This window comes from Oncorhynchus kisutch, linkage group LG9 (genome assembly GCF_002021735.2).
Source record: "Oncorhynchus kisutch isolate 150728-3 linkage group LG9, Okis_V2, whole genome shotgun sequence".
Taxonomy (NCBI): domain Eukaryota; kingdom Metazoa; phylum Chordata; class Actinopteri; order Salmoniformes; family Salmonidae; genus Oncorhynchus; species Oncorhynchus kisutch.
The window spans coordinates 445198-462673 of NC_034182.2; the positions used below are offsets into that span (position 1 = coordinate 445198).

The 17476-nt window shown below is 44.3% G+C and overlaps 1 protein-coding gene across 4 annotated transcripts in view; it reads left to right on the forward strand.

Moving 5' to 3' along the window:
* Positions 1-17476, forward strand: part of LOC109879081 (voltage-dependent calcium channel subunit alpha-2/delta-1) — a 177486-nt gene that overhangs the window by 66825 nt on the left and 93185 nt on the right. For all 4 annotated transcript variants that reach the window (XM_031831414.1, XM_031831413.1, XM_031831415.1 and 1 more), the window contains exons 4-6: positions 9581-9640; positions 14285-14320; positions 15100-15232. In XM_031831414.1, coding sequence (XP_031687274.1) covers positions 9581-9640; positions 14285-14320; positions 15100-15232 — 229 coding nt within the window. The remainder of the gene's footprint in view (positions 1-9580; positions 9641-14284; positions 14321-15099; positions 15233-17476) is intronic.

Below are 17476 nucleotides of genomic sequence, written 5' to 3' on the forward strand. Positions count from 1 at the left end.
CTGTTGGAAGTGTGTATAGACAGTCGTAATTGATGGGACCCAAGGTAGAGAGCGGTCACTAAAGTCCTATTAAGGTGAAAATACAGACTACACCATGAACCCAAAGACCCCTATCTTCTCTCAGCCAAAGACATTAGGTTTAATCAAAACTAATTGTATTCATCACATGCCCCGAATTCAACAGGTGTAGACTTTACCGTGACGGGCTTCCTTGCGAGTCCATTCCCAACAATGCAGAGACCAAAAGTAAGACAAATATTTGCTAAATTAAAAAAAGACATAGTAACACAATAAAATACCAATAACGAGGCAATATACAAAGAGTACCAGTCATAGCCACGGGGAGTAGGGGTGCTGACGGGCCGCAGCACTCCCTGATAAATACAAATAAATAAATAAATAAATATTATATATATATATATATATATATATACATACATACAGTTGAAGTCGGAAATGTACATACACCTTAGCTAAAAACAACAAGCATTGCCTTTGAATTGTTTAACTTAAGTCAAACGTTTCAGGTAGCCCTCCACAAGCTTCCCACAATAAGTTGGGTGAATGTTGGCCCATTCCTCCTGACAGAGCTGGTGTAACCGAGTCAGGTTTGTAGGTCTCCTTGTTCACACACACTTTTTCAGTTCTGCCCACAAATTCTCTATAGGATTGAGGTCAGGGCTTTGTGATGGACACTCCAATAAGTTGACTTTGTTGTCCTTAAGCCATTTTGCCACAACTTTGGAAGTATGCTTGAGGTCATTGTCCATTTGGAAGACCCATTTGCGACCAAACTTTAACTTCCTGACTGATGTCTTGAGATGTTGCTTCAATATATCCACATACTTTTCTTTCCTCATGATGCCATGGATTTTGTGAAGTGCACCAGTCCCTCCTGCAGCAAAGCACCCCCACAACATGATGCTGCAGTTGCATACCGTAATCTGGCTTTTTTTAGGCGGTTTTGGAGCAAAGGCTTCCTCCTTGCTGAGCGGCCTTTCAGGTTATGTCGATATAGGACTCGTTTTACTGTGGATATAGATACTTTTGTACCTGTTTCCTTCAGCATCTTCACAAGGTCTTTTGCTGTTGTTCTGGGATTGATTTGTACCTTTCGCACCAAAGTACGTTCATCTCTAGGAGACAGGCGTCTCCTTCCTGAGCGGTATGACGGCTGCATGGTCCCATGGAGTTTATACTTGCATACTATTGTTTGTTCAGATGAACGTGGTACCTTCAGGTGTTTGGAAAATGCTCCCAAAGATGAACCAGACTTGTGGAGGTCTACAATTCTTTTTCTGAAGTCTTGGCCGAAATTTCATTTAATTTCCCATGATGTCAAGCACAAAAGCACTGAGTTTGAAGGTAGGTCTTGAAATACATCCACAGGTACACCTCCAATTGACTCAAATGATGTAAATTAGCTCATCAGAAGCTTCTAAAGCCATGACATCGTTTTCAGGAATTTTCCAAACTGTTTAAATGCACAGTCAACTTAGTTTATGTACACTTCTGAGTCACTGGTATTGTGATACAGTGAATTATAAGTGAAATAATCTGTCTGTAAACAATTGTTGGAAAAATTACTTGTGTCATGCACAAAGTAGATGTCCTAACCGACTTGCCAAAACTATAGTTTGTTAACAAGACATTTGTGGAGTGGTTGAAAAACTAGTTTAATTGACTAACCCAAGTGTATGTAAAGTTCCGCCTTCAACTGTATATATATATCAAATCAAATTTATTTATATAGCCCTTCGTACATCAGCTGATATCTCAAAGTGCTGTACAGAAACCCAGCCTAAAACCCCAAACAGCAAGCAATGCAGGTGTAGAAGCACGGTGGCTAGGAAAAACTCCCTAGAAAGGCCAATACCTAGGAAGAAACCTAGAGAGGAACCAGGCTATGTGGGGTGGCCAGTCCTCTTCTGGCTGTGCCGGGTGGAGATTATAACAGAACATGGCCAAGATGTTCAAATGTTCATAAATGACCAGCATGGTCGAATAATAATAAGGCAGAACAGTTGAAACTAGAGCAGCAGCACAGTCAGGTGGAAGTTGAAGCTGGAGCAGCAGCATGGCCAGGTGGACTGGGGACAGCAAGGAGTCATCATGTCAGGTAGTCCTGGGGCATGGTCCTAGGGCTCAGGTCCTCCGAGAGAGAGAAAGAAAGAGAGAAGGAGAGAATTAGAGAACGCACACTTAGATTCACACAGGACACCGAATAGGACAGGAGAAGTACTCCAGATATAACAAACTGACCCCACCCCCGACACATAAACTACTGCAGCATAAATACTGGAGGCTGAGACAGGAGGGGTCAGGAGACACTGTGGCCCCATCCGAGGACACCCCCGGACAGGGCCAAACAGGAAGGATATAACCCCACCCACTCTGCCAAAGCACAGCCCCCACACCACTAGAGGGATATCTATATATAAAATCCCACCAAATGAAAAAACACTCTCCAGCAGAGCGGAGAATAATTCTCCACAGCATGGAATGTGAGTGTGTGGGTAGAGTCTAGTGAGTGTGCATAGAGCCAGTACAAGAGAGTCAGTGAAAAAATAGCAATCTATATGTGTATATACTGAACAAAAATATAAACGTGAGATGCAACAATTTCACTGACTTACAGTTCATATAAGGAAATCAATCAATTGAAATAAATTAGGCCCTAATCTATGGATTTCTGATGGCTGGGCCAAGCCCAGCCAATCAGAATGAGTTTTTCCCCACAATTGTGCTTTATTACAGACAGAAATACTCCTCAGTTTCATCAGCTGTCTTGGTGGCTGGTCTGAGACCAACCCGCAAGCCGGATGTGGAGGTCCTGGGCTGACGTGGTTACACATGGTCTGCGGTTGTGATGCAGGTTGGACGTACTGCCATATTCTCTAAAACGAAGTTGGACGCATTTTATGGTAGAGAAATTAACTGACAACAGCTCTGGTGGACATTCCTGTAGTCAGCAGGCCAATTGCACACTTCCTTAAAACTTGAGACATCTGTGGTATTGTGTTGTGTGACAAAATTGCTAATGTGTGGCCTTTTATTGTCCCCAGCACAAAGTGCACCTGTGTAATGATCATGCTGTTTAATCAGCTTCTTGATATGCCACACCTGTCAGGTGGATGGATTATTTTGGCAAAGGAGAAATGCTCACTAACAGGGATTTAAATACATTTGCTCACAAAATCTGAGAGAAATAAGTTTTTGCGTGATTGTAAAATGTCTGGGATCTGTTATTTCAGCTTATGAAACATGGAACCAACACTTTACATGTTGTGTTTATATTTTAGTTCAGTGTATTTCAATTGACTGATTTCCTTCTATGAAATGTAACTGAATAATATATTTGAAATTGTTGCATGTTGCGTTTATATTTTTGCTCAGCACATTTCATTGTTCCACTGATCATCATCTCTTCTCTTTGATCATGCATCAAGTATGAATTGAAACAATGATCATATTTTGGGGCATAGCTTCCTTACTGATCAACTCTTTGTTCTTTACTCTCTCTCTCTCTCTCTCTCTCTCTCTCTCTCTCTCTCTCTCTTACTAAACATTAACATCTCCTATACCCCCCCCCCCCCTTCTCGCTCTGTCTGTCTCTGTCTGTCTCCTTTCCCTGATTGGGGAATGTATCTCGAATCCTCCTCAGTGATAAAGACTGAGAAACCACTTCCTATCCGTGTTTACATGCTTCTCCTGTCTAAATAATGGATGCAGGGATGGATATGAGTGCTAAACGGAGGGGAAACTAGTAGTCTGGATTTACTGTCTCGGAGGAGGGGAGAGGCTGGAGAGGCAGAGAGGGGGACACAAAGAAAGATATGTATGTGTTCAAATTCACTTCACTTCAGATTTTGTCAACATAGATATTTTTCAGATAATTAGTTAAGTCTGTTTCCTCAATTGAATTCAGAACAGATTGAATTGATCCAAATTTTGCTCCAATATTTATTTGGCACGCATAGGAGATTCACCCCAGATCCATAGTCTAATCAAATATGGACTTGATACAGACATAGTTGTCAGGTCAACTTGTTTGGAGGGATGCTGAATCTTCAGAGCTCCTGTGTGAGAGTTGTAAATAATTTACCAGACTGAATTTAAACTGTGGCTCAAAGCATTTAGTCCTCTTTCAGAATTCAAGTGCTTTGCTAGAGCGTTTAACACAGTCTGAATTTATTTAACAGCTTAAACCAAGGGGGTGTGATCATGCTGGGGATGACTGACCTTTTGAGTGTGTGTGTGTGTGTGTGTGTGTGTTGGGCTCCAACAGGCACAGTTTTGTTGGCATTTGTGTTAATCCTCACCAACACAGTCCATTCTTCCTGTCACACACACACACACACACCTGAATGAAGTCTCAAGTTTTTGTCCTCACAGCACCAACAACTAAGACACACAACTAAAGCATGTTTCACATTTTCCTCTCATTGCATATCATAGAGCACGTCCTCATGACACAATAAAATTCACCTCTTCCCCCTCGCCACTCACAATACGGGGTCCAGCCTGCCTGGCAACCATCGCTGAGATCCTCAGATAACAAGGCAGATACTTTTGTTAAACAGAAAACCCAAACCCATGGCAGCAGATCCACAAGGTCTGCCATTAGAAGTGACTGTATAGTTCCCTTAATGAAAAGCACCTTTAGTCAATCTGCTTTCTCTGTGAGAGCTTCCCATGTCTGGAACACACTGCCATCAGACACACAACTGCGCCAACTATCACACTTTCACAAAAAAACAGACATGGCTAAAGGCCAATCAGACATAATCCCTAGCTGTGTATTGTCACTTTCTATGTTGTCTTGTTGTCTGTAGGTTGTGAGGTATGGAAACACTGTTGCTTTTGTATATTTAGTTTAGTTGCTTTTTGTGTAATGTTGCTCTGATTGTGTGCTGCTTGTCCTATGTTGCTCTGATTGTGTGCTGCTTGTCCTATGTTGCTCTGATTGTGTGCTGCTTGTCCTATGTTGCTCTGATTGCGTGCTGCTTGTCCTATGTTGCTCTGATTGTGTGCTGCTTGTCCTATGTTGCTCTGATTGTGTGCTGCTTGTCCTATGTTGCTCTGTCTGTGTGCTGCTTGTCCTATGTTGCTCTGTCTGCGTGCTGCTTGTCCTATGTTGCTCTGATTGTGTGCTGCTTGTCCTATGTTGCTCTGATTGTGTGCTGCTTGTCCTATGTTGCTCTGTCTGTGTGCTGCTTGTCCTATGTTGCTCTGTCTGCGTGCTGCTTGTCCTATGTTGCTCTGTCTGCGTGCTGCTTGTCCTATGTTGCTCTGTCTGCGTGCTGCTTGTCCTATGTTGCTCTGCGTGTGCTGCTTGTCCTATGTTGCTCTGATTGTGTGCTGCTTGTCCTATGTTGCTCTGTCTGTGTGCTGCTTGTCCTATGTTGCTCTGTCTGTGTGCTGCTTGTCCTATGTTGCTCTGTCTGTGTGCTGCTTGTCCTATGTTGCTCTGTCTGCGTGCTGCTTGTCCTATGTTGCTCTGTCTGCGTGCTGCTTGTCCTATGTTGCTCTGCATGTGCTGCTTGTCCTATGTTGCTCTGCATGTGCTGCTTGTCCTATGTTGCTCTGTCTGCGTGCTGCTTGTCCTATGTTGCTCTGCGTGTGCTGCTTATCCTGTTGCTCTGCGTGTGCTGCTTGTCCTATGTTGCTCTGCGCGTGCTGCTTGTCCTATGTTGCTCTGCGCGTGCTGCTTGTCCTATGTTGCTCTGCGCGTGCTGCTTGTCCTATGTTGCTCTGCGCGTGCTGCTTGTCCTGTTGCTCTGCGTGTGCTGCTTGTCCTATGTTGCTCTGCGTGTGCTGCTTGTCCTATGTTGCTCTGCGTGTGCTGCTTGTCCTATGTTGCTCTGCGTGTGCTGCTTGTCCTATGTTGCTCTGCATGTGCTCACTACTCATTGTTTGTCTGTATTGTAATAGTTTTAATAACCTGCCCAGGGACTGCGGTTGAAAATTAGCCGGCTGGCTACACCGGCACTTTTATTGAAACGTTGATTAATATGCACTCACCCTGTAAAAATAAAAATAATAAACTCAAACTATGGACATCGCCATGGCAACCACACGTCAACCGGTGTGGGCACAAGTGTGGGCACAAGTCTCAAGTCACTCAGTATAATTAGCTGTCTGAAAAGAAACCACAGTAACGGATTTCATTATCAAAACTTGACATAAACATTGCAACACACCAGTTCATTAGGAAGAAACAGAGAGAGAATGAGCTAAGCTCCAAATAAAATTCTCTTTCAGTCTGAATGAGAGGCGAACGTTGTTCGGGTGTTGGCTCTTCAGGAAGGATCAGAGAGAGGTTTGAAAGTGTCTGCACTGAGAGAAATGAGTGTCACAGTTATCACAGTAGGTTTTCCACTGATATATGTACAGTGAGGAGCTCATCATGAGAGATCACGTTATGTGTTGTCAGATCTGCCCCATAATGGTCAGCCCATTAGGATCCAAACAGCTTCATTCAGACTCTTAGGAGGTGCTTCCACAATAATGGGATTTGTACCACATTCAAGATAAATTATTGGATTCTTCACACATCACATTAATCCCATTCTATTCCCTTTTCAAGATTTTTTAACATTTATATGAAAACAAGCTTTGCTTTTATAATTACAAGACCATCATGCTTGATTGATTGAGCTGTTTTGCCAGCCTGTATTTCCTTAAACCTTTATTTTAGCAATACTTATCACTTTCTTTGGTCAGTAGGTGTCCAACATAACAGGTGGTTGTGTGTTGGACACAGTCACTCATATATAGAGGTCTATAGATATATAGAGGTCTATAGGTCTATAGAGCCTGTTTTCATTCCTGATCTATATAACCGTTAGCTTACCTGTGTAATATTGACAAGCTCAGAAACACTTATTTTGCAAACATGGTCTCATGCAGTGTAGGTCCAATCCCTGTACCTTTTGCAGAATATCAGTCTGTCCCTGATGTTTTTCCTGGAGAGAAGTGGCTTCTTTCTTGCCCTTCTTGACACCAGGCCATCCTCCAAAAGTCTTCACCTCACTGTGCGTGCAGATGCACTCACACCTATCTGCTGCCATTCCTGAGCAAGCTCTGTAATGTTGGTGCCCCGATCCAGCAGTTGAATCAACTTTTGGAGACGGTCCTGTCGCTTGCTAGACTTTATTGGGCACCTTGAAGCCTTCTTCACAACAATTGAACCGCTCTCCCTGAAGCTCTTGATGATCCAATAAATGGTTGATTTAGGTGCAATCTTACTGGCAGCAATATCCTTGCCTTGCGAAGCCCTTTTTGTGCAAAGCAATGATGATGGTACGTGTTTCCTTGCACGTAACCATGGTTGACAGAGGAAGAACAATGATTCCAAGCACCACCCTCCTTTTTAAGCTTCCAGTCTGTTATTTGAAGTCAATCAGCATGACAAAGTGATCTCCAGCCTTGTCCTCATCAACACTCACACCTGTGTTAACGAGAGAATCACTGACATGATGTCAGCTGGTCTTTTTGTGGCAGGGCTGAAATGAAGTGTAAATGTTTTTTTGTGGATTCAGTTCATTTGCATGGAAAAAGAGGGACTTTACAATTAATTGCAATTCATCTGATCACTCTTCATAACATTCTGGAGTATATGCACATTGCCATCATACAAACTGAGGCAGCAGACTTCGTGAAAATGAATATTTGTGTCATTCTCAAAACCTGTGGCCAGGACTGTACACCTCCAGGACTGCAGCACAGAGACGCAACAGAGTTAACTTCACCGAGTTCGCCCCATTAGTTTGCACGAAATAGATCAACATTCTGTATGTGATCGAATCAACATGATATCAGCCCCTTTTCAATGCAACAAACCAAAACAAATCTAACTTTGCAAGATTGAGCCTGTGATTGTGTTGTAGCCAGAGCAGAACGGAATATAATTATATTGGCGGGGGTTGCCTCAAGCGGTCTTTCAATCACGGGTGAGTGTATGCGCTTTTCAGATCAGAGCAAAACCGCACGTGTGCACATTTGTTGATATTCTTTGCTATTTAGCGAGTAATTAGCCCAGTTATAGATAATTATAGGTCAGCAATGTGGAGTTACTGCTTCATAGATTGTAAGATCTCTGCACCCTGTGATTCATCCTCAAAGGAAGCTCATTGTTTTGTTTTTCTTTGTTTGATTTTCTTGTTACTATCTCATCTCACTGACCCCCCACTTCACCTTTATTCAATTTAACTTCTAACATTTATGGGTGACGTGAATAACTCCCTTTCTGCAGTACTAGTAGCTAGTGACTGGAATTAGATTCCATATTTCCCCAGGGGAAATTAGTGTTACAGTGTGTTTCTAGACCAGTTTGAGATGAAAAGATGATCTACATTAGAAACCCATTACCCTAGTCATTAGGGCCAGATCTGGGCCAATATGGAGTGGGGGGATCTAACTTGAGCACAATGACGTCTTATACTGTGACACCCCCAGCCTCGTTTCACACCTGGGGGTGTTGAGTGAAAATGTATTTGTTTAGATTTTCAGTCTAGAATAACTTCCTGTGTTGACAGCCTTACTAGTGGTTGTAGAAGTAGAGTTGTTTGAATTAGCCATGATAAGGTGAGGCAGTTGTTTGAATTAGCCATGATAAGGTGAGGCAGTTGTTTGAATTGGCCATGATAAGGTGAGGCAGTTGTTTGAATTAGCCATGATAAGGTGAGCCAGTTGTTTGAATTAGCCATGATAAGGTGAGGCAGTTGTTTGAATTAGCCATGATAAGGTGAGGCAGTTGTTTGAATTAGCCATGATAAGGTGAGGCAGTTGTTTGAATTAGCCATGATAAGGTGAGGCAGTTGTTTGAATTAGCCATGATAAGGTGAGGCAGTTGTTTGAATTAGCCATGATAAGGTGAGGCAGTTGTTTGAATTAGCCATGATAAGGTGAGGCAGTTGTTTGAATTAGCCATGATAAGGTGAGGCAGTTGTTTGAATTAGCCATGATAAGGTGAGGCAGTTGTTTGAATTAGCCATGATAAGGTGAGCCAGTTGTTTGAATTAGCCATGATAAGGTGAGGCAATTGTTTGAATTAGCCATGATAAGGTGAGCCAGTTGTGTGAATGAGCCATGATAAGGTGAGCCAGTTGTTTGAATGAGCCATGATAAGGTGAGCCAGTTGTGTGAATGAGCCATGATAAGGTGAGCCAGTTGTGTGAATGAGCCATGATAAGGTGAGCCAGTTGTTTGAATGAGCCATGATAAGGTGAGCCAGTTGTGTGAATGAGCCATGATAAGGTGAGCCAGTTGTTTGAATGAGCCATGATAAGGTAAGCTGAGGTGTGTAATGTACCCTCAGTATATGTTGTGTACGGTGGAGGAGTATGGTGGCTTTTATGCTCTTAACACTTTCATGTCTGTGATCAATGTTAATGAACATTTGTACCTTTATCTCTCTCTCTCTCTCTCTCTCTCTCACACTCTCTCTCTCTCTTTCTCTTTCTCTTTCTCTCTCTTTCTCTTTATTTCTCTGCTTGCCACAAGCACTATGTCAACTCCTTAATTGAAAGGAAATATGTGTTAAAATTCCAACTCTATTTCTCTGTTTTTTGTCCAGACCCTGGCATCCGCTGCAGAGGATTTTCAGATGTGGCATCGGTGGAAGAATGATCCTGAGGTGAGCCAGTGGTTGTGGAGATCAACATTATTAATGTCCTCATTATCTCTGGATGCATTACCTATAGAAGCCTTGAACTCTATAAGAAGAGATTGATTTCATTCACGATCATATATGATTGTTGTAATTGCCAGCAGCTTACCACCCTGCATCCCACTGCTGGCTTGCCTCTGAAGCTAAGCAGCGTTGGTCCTGGTCAGTTCCTGGGTGGGAGACCAGATGCTGCTGAAAGTGGTGTTGGAGGGCCAGTAGAATGCATTCTTTCCTCGAGTCTAAAAAAACAATATCCCAATGCCCCAGGGCCAGTGATTGGGCATATTGCCCTGTTTAGGGCGCCTTCTTTCAGATGGGACATTAAATGGGTGTCCTGACTCTCTGTGGTCACTTATCGTAAGAGTAGGGGTGTTAACCTGGCTAAATTCTCAATCTGGCCCTCATACCATCATGGCTACCCAATCATCCCTATCTTCCAATTGGCTCATTCACCCCCATCTCACCCTGTGACTATTCCCCAGGTTGTTGCTGTAAATGAGAATGTGTTCTCAGTCAACTTACCTGGTAAAAAAAAGACATTGGATGTTCATTTTTGTATAAAATCTCATTAGATTGACAATAGAGTTTTAATAGCGTTCAATTAAGTAGAATTCAATTAGATTGTATTGGGACACATTCAGAGCCATGCACGCACTGGGTCTTACTCTCTCAAATTCCCATTAAGCCAGTGTACAGTGCATTCAGGCCCCTTCCCCTTTTCCACATTAGTCTTATTCTAAAATGGATTACATCAATGTTTTTCTACACACAATACCCCATAATGACAAAGCGAAAACTGGTTTTTAGAAATGTTTGCAAATATATTAAAAATAAAAAACAAATACCTTATTTACATAAGTATTCAGACCTTTTTCTATGAGACTCGAAATTGAGCACAGGTGCATCCTGTTTCCATTGATTATCCTTGAGATGTTTCTACAACTTAATTGGAGTCCATCTGTGGTAAATTCAATTGATTGGACATGATCTGGACAGGCACACACCTGTCTATATAGGGTCCCACAGTTGACAGTGCATGTCAGAGCAAAAACCAAGCCATGAAGTCAAAGGAATTGTCTGTAGAGCTCCGATGCAGGATTGTGTTGATGCACAGATCTGGAGAAGGGTACTGAAACATTTCCACATCATTGAGGGTCCCCAAGAACACAGTGGACTCCATCATTCTTAAATGGAAGAAGTTTGGAACCACCAAGACTCTTCTTAGAGCTGACCGCCCAGCCAAACTGAGCAATCGAGGGAGAGGGCCTTGGTTAGGGAGTTGACCAAGAACCTGATGGTCACTCTGACAGAGCTCCAGAGTTATTCTGTGGAGATGGGAGAACCTTCCAGAAAGACAACCATCTCTGCAGTACTCCACCAATCAGTGTTTTATGGTAGAGTGGCCAGACAGAAGCCACTCCTCAGTAAAAGCCACATGACAGCCCGCTAGGAGTTTGCCAAAAGGCACCTAAAGGACTCGCAGACCGTGAGAAACAATATTCTCTGTTCTGATGAAACCATGATTGAACTATTTGTCTTGAATACCAAGGGTCACATCTGGAGGAAACCTGGCACCATTCCTACGGTGAAGCACGGTGGTGGTAGCATCATGCTGTGGGGATGTTTTTCAGTGGCAGGGAATGGGAGACTAGTCAGGATCGAAGCAAAGATGAACGGAGCAAAGTACAGAGAGATCCTTGATGAAAACCTGCTCCAGAGCACTCAGGATCTCAGACTTGGACAAAGGTTCACCTTCCAACAGGACATCGACCCTAAGCACACAGCCAAGACAATGCAGGAGTGGCTTCGGGACAAGTCTCTAAATGTCCTTGAGTGGCCCAGCCAGAGCCCGGACTTGAACCCAATCGAACATCTCTGGAGAGACCTGAAAATAGCTGTGCTGCGACGCTCCCCATCTAACCTGACAGAGCTTGAGAGGATCTGCAGAGAGGAATGGGAGAAACTCCCCAAAAGTTTGTAGCTCCATACCCATGAAGACTCGAGGCTGTAGTCGCTGCCAAAGGTGCTTCAAAAAAGTAACGAGTAAAAGGTCTGAATACTTATGTAAATATAATATCATTTTTAAAATTTTTATAAATGTGCAAACATTTCTCTAAACCTGTTTTTGCTTTGGCATTATGGGGTATTGTGTGTTGATTAATGAGATAAAAATATATATATTTTCTAGAATAAGGCTTTTATGTAACAAAATGTGGAAAAAGCCAGGGGGTCTGAATACTTTACGAATGCACTGTATGAACATGATTCCAGTAACCTTTTCTTCTACTTGAACTCACTCCCCATCGGACACATTTCTCTACTGAGCAGCCTGTCTCTGCACTTGATTAGTAGGCCTCATCATGAATTATGATGCAGTTCCTCAACTCCCCATGTCCAAACGTTCTTTGTCTGAGCCACAACGTTTTTCTAATGAATTCAAATTGTTAACTTACTTCTCCTACTTAGTAATGTGAAAGCCACTCACTTTCGGCAGCCATATATTGAAAATGACAAATGACCTGTTTATATATATATTTTTTACTGCCTCTATGTGGGAGGACTCCATTACCTCCTATCAGTCTATTAGCTTCAAACTAACCTGGACAGTGTCATTATAACCGCCTCCGATACTCCTTTTAATGACTCTTCTCCATTAAAGGATTCTTATCAGTCTGATTCCGACACGCTCACGGGAAGTGTGTGTGTGTGTGTGTGTGCGTGTGTGTGTGTGTGCGTGTGTGTGTGGGTGCGTGTGTGTGTGGGTGCGTGTGCTCCATCTGTGTACGTGCCTGTGCACATGCGTGTGTGTGGGACAAAGTAGGAACGTGTGGGGGACAAAGTAGGATCTGCCTCGTGCTGCTTTATGCTGGCGTGGTCTACTTCTTTGAGGCTTGGGATGTGTGACTGGATGGAGATGCTTGGCTAGCTTGGATAATTATCCCTTGGCGTAGAGTCATTAGTGTGAACGTCCAGCGTTTTCTGTAACTAACGAGCAAATATTAGTGCACATGTTAGTCTTAAGCCAATTAAGCCTGCACCGATGAAAGGACTCGGAGGTTGGCTTTTTCAGACTGTTTATGTTGAGCTAGCTAATTGATCCCAAGTGTGTGTGTGCGGGTGCGTGTCAACCAGGCAACGACAAACGAGGCTGAATGTAGTTTTCTCTATTCATTTCCGAAAACCGCTGGCTTTCTCAGGCAATGTTGCGTGTCGTGAGGAGTGTCTTGGCTCCATGTGGCTCTTGCACGCGCTCAGTGAAAGTGTTAGGAGGAGCCGTGGTCCAGTCTGTCTCCAGACACCCCCTCCTCACTCCTTCTCAATCCGTCCGGCCAACATCGCGGTTACAGCGTAGTCCTCCGTGAACCGCCCATGTCCTTGCTGCACCCGAGGGTGCATGTGTGTGTGTGTACGTGCGTGTGTGTGTGTGTACACAATCTGGTGTAGGAGATCAAATATCCCTGCACACACGCCTCATTTCTGTATGAAAGCCCAGAAGACGTCCTCCCTCAAGAGTTACATCACTTAAAAACATTTACCCCAGTACTCTACAAGCCTCTGTGTGTGTGAAACCACCTGAACACACATTCACATCCATGCACTTAGAACACACACACACTTTCTCACACACAAACACACACACACACTTCAGGAGGTGGGGAGTGTAGCCACAGTGCATCAAAGCTAACATGAAGAGACCTCCTCATGATGGCTGTCAGGCCATCTTAATGTTGTGGAGCGACACTCACACTAAGGTCACACTCTCTCACCCCTCAGGGATCTGAGTATAGGAGAGATACAGTAGAAACTAAGACAGACAGAGTGTGTATATGTGTGCGAGCTTGTGTGTAAGCTCTGCAAGGACTGCAGCCTGTCTCTCGGGAGGTGAGCAGATGCTGGAGCACCGCTGTCAGAACTGTCTATCGCTAACACCTAGCTCATCGCTAATGGCCTGGCGCTAACTATCGAGCCTCACACCACCAGCAGATCACAGGTCTGTGGTTTATGTAGCGTTAGCCCCATGTTGCAGCGCCGGTTGTGGCAGGCAGGTGGTGCTAACCAGTGAACCGGCTCCATGTCCCCAAGGCATCCATCTGTCAGCTAGGCTGGATAGGCTAGCTCATTAGCGCCTGGCTTGCTCGTGCTCTGACAGGAAGCTCGCACAGCGGATGAAAGAGAGAGTTGGTTACAACAATGCTTTTGTGTCAAACACACACACACACACACACACGCACTGTATTAAGGGAGTACACACATGCACTGTATTAAGGGAGTACACACACGCACTGTATTAAGGGAGTACACACATGCACTGTATTAAGGGAGTACACACACGCACTGTATTAAGGGAGTAGACATACTTGTGCATGTGAGACACACACATAGACATACGCAGAGAGTGAAGAAGTGCTTGAATTGACAAAATAAGACAAATAATACAAGCACACTGAAGAATAGAAACAACATAGGAACACAGTTTCCACACAACTCTAACACTGTCTGAAAACTTCACAATGCACATTGATTTAAACCCCTACCAAAGACCTGCTGTGTTCAGAAATCTGTGTTTTACATATTTCTCTCTCTCTCTTCCCTCCCGCCCTTTCTCCATAGCCTGATGACATCCATTACTACTATGCCAAAGAAAACGTGAGTTCATTTCTACTGTTACTTCCATGTGTAGTGAAGAGACGTGATCTGAGTCATATTGAGTCTGTATATTCAACAAAATCCCACCTGCACCCTCTGTCTTTGTAGCCATGGTTACTAAACCTGTTGTAAAGTGTATTGATAGCCTTAAAGGATCCCCCACATCCCCCAGCTGTGGCCCAGGCTCTAGAGCCCTGAAAAGACACACAGTTGCTATAGTACGCTAGGGTTAGTATGTGTTTTTGTTAGCATGTGTGTTTGTATGCGTGCATATTCAAATGAGCGTGCATGCATGTTATGTCTAGTGTGTGTGCGTGCGTGTGTGCGTGCGTGCGTGTGAGAGATTATCTCAAGAACACGTATCTGTGCCTGTGATATCGGCTGCATCCCTCTGAAGCCTCTGAAGTCATCTGTCTGATTTGATACTGGAGATCAGATAGTAATTCCACAGGGGATGTGGTGATAGAACACATGCAGGCAGGCACACACCTCTCCTGAACAACTGATGTCATTCTGGCTTTGACGGGCCAAGACACAGGAGATCAGTACTGTCAGGCATCTGAACACACGGCAGTATTATTCACAGCCACGGGAGATGGAGCAAGACCACACAGACACACCCATGTGTTATCATACAACGCACCATAATGCAAAGTGACAGACACACACACACACACACACACAATACTTTGTATTCACCAAATCCATGCAGTATACTCTCCATTGACCTCCAATTTGCGTCAATAATATCTCATTCCTTTCATCTTTTTCCCTTATAGCTGGACTCAAATGATACAGAGGTCAAGAAGCCAAACCGGCTTTATCCAGAGTTTAAGGAAGACGAGCAATTTAGACGCCTCATTTCCTATAACACCACAGCAGTCCACATACCCACGGACATATACGAGGGCTGTGAGTACACACACACACACACACACACACACACACGCATTATACAGTATTTATAGCATGTTTCCATTACATTTTGGTCAGTCAGTTTCTCAGAATGTGTGTAGTAGTCAGCTGATGGCCCGGCCAATGCTTGCAGTCTAAATTTAGCCCTGCCTAGCCCAACCAATGGGCAGCAGACCTGGCCTCCGAGTTACCCCGGTCACCAGCTGCTCCTCGCTATCCCACCCACAACCTCATGAGAGAATCCCACTGAATGTCAATGAAACTGCCATGATTTTTTTTTCTTGTGTGGATACTTTCTGGGTCTTTCTCAGTCTTTCTGCTTCCATATCTTTCTCTAGTCTTAATCTTGCTCTATCATGCTCTTCTTTAATGCTTGTCTGATCCGCCCTCGGCTCTGTCTGTCACTCCTCTTATCACCCTCGGCTCGGTCTGTCACTCCTCTTCTCACCCTCGACTCGGTCTGTCACTCCTCTTCTCACCCTCGACTCGGTCTGTCACTCCTCTTATCACCCTCGACTCGGTCTGTCACTCCTCTTATCACCCTCGACTCGGTCTGTCACTCCTCTTATCACCCTCGACTCGGTCTGTCACTCCTCTTATCACCCTCGACTCGGTCTGTCACTCCTCTTATCGACCTCGGCTCGGTCTGTCACTCCTCTTATCGACCTCGGCTCTGTCTGTCACTCCTCTTATCGCCCTCGGCTCTGTCTGTCACTCCTCTTATCGCCCTCGGCTCTGTCTGTCACTCCTCTTATCGCCCTCGGCTCGGTCTGTCACTCCTCTTCTCACCCTCGACTCGGTCTGTCACTCCTCTTATCACCCTCGACTCGGTCTGTCACTCCTCTTATCACCCTCGACTCGGTCTGTCACTCCTCTTATCACCCTCGACTCGGTCTGTCACTCCTCTTATCACCCTCGACTCGGTCTGTCACTCCTCTTATCACCCTCGACTCGGTCTGTCACTCCTCTTATCACCCTCGACTCGGTCTGTCACTCCTCTTATCACCCTCGACTCGGTCTGTCACTCCTCTTATCACCCTCGACTCGGTCTGTCACTCCTCTTATCACCCTCGACTCGGTCTGTCACTCCTCTTATCACCCTCGACTCGGTCTGTCACTCCTCTTATCACCCTCGACTCGGTCTGTCACTCCTCTTATCGACCTCGTCTTGGTCTGTCACTCCTCTTATCGACCTCGGCTCTGTCTGTCACTCCTCTTATCGCCCTCGGCTCTGTCTGTCACTCCTCTTATCGCCCTCGGCTCGGTCTGTCACTCCTCTTATCGCCCTCGGCTCGGTCTGTCACTCCTCTTATCGCCCTCGGCTCTGTCTGTCACTCCTCTTATCACCCTCGGCTCTGTCTGTCACTCCTCTTATCGCCCTCGGCTCTGTCTGTCACTCCTCTTATCACCCTCGGCTCTGTCTGTCACTCCTCTTATCGCCCTCGGCTCGGTCTGTCACTCCTCTTATCGCCCTCGGCTCGGTCTGTCACTCCTCTTATCACTCATTCTCTCCTCTTTCTGCTTTAATTTCATTCTCTTTTACACTAGAACAGCTGGGCCTTGAGGGAACCCCCCTTCAAGCTAATGAGCAGTCACTTTGACTACAACATTCTAACAGTGTAATTAATGCTTTAATATATGCTATTGCGAAAACAATCATTTGGTTATGTTAATGAAGGTCTAAGGTACTTTTTATTTCATTAGTTTGTGACTAGGCTATATGTAAAAACATAACATTAAAATGTTCAATGCATTTTATTAATGGAATGCCTTTGCTACAATTATGAAACAGAAGGTGTATGTGTTGGAACACGGTAACAGCTTCTTTTTATGACGACAAAAACAATACCCCAAAATATCACATTCACCAAGACGCATGAACAGTAAGACACGAGGTTAAATGATAGAAACATCAGTATCCTAAACATCATTATAAGTGACAAGTGTGCTTCAGCAAAAAGCAATAATGGCATTATAATGAATATAAGTGTCGATAAGACAGCAGTAAAAAATAGTCAGGTATTTATACGTTGGATACCATGGCGAATTTCTGTTTCATCAAAATGGAGGTAAATCATGATCTCTCTGAAGCGATCCCATGACATGGTTTCTCCAAAGAAAAGTATCTCACCAGAAGCTCTCCATACACACGCTCTTTCCACCGAATGCTCCACGGAGATACAGGATTGAAATGAACACTTCCAGCTCATCAACAGACAGATTCCAGGCAGTGTCTCCTTG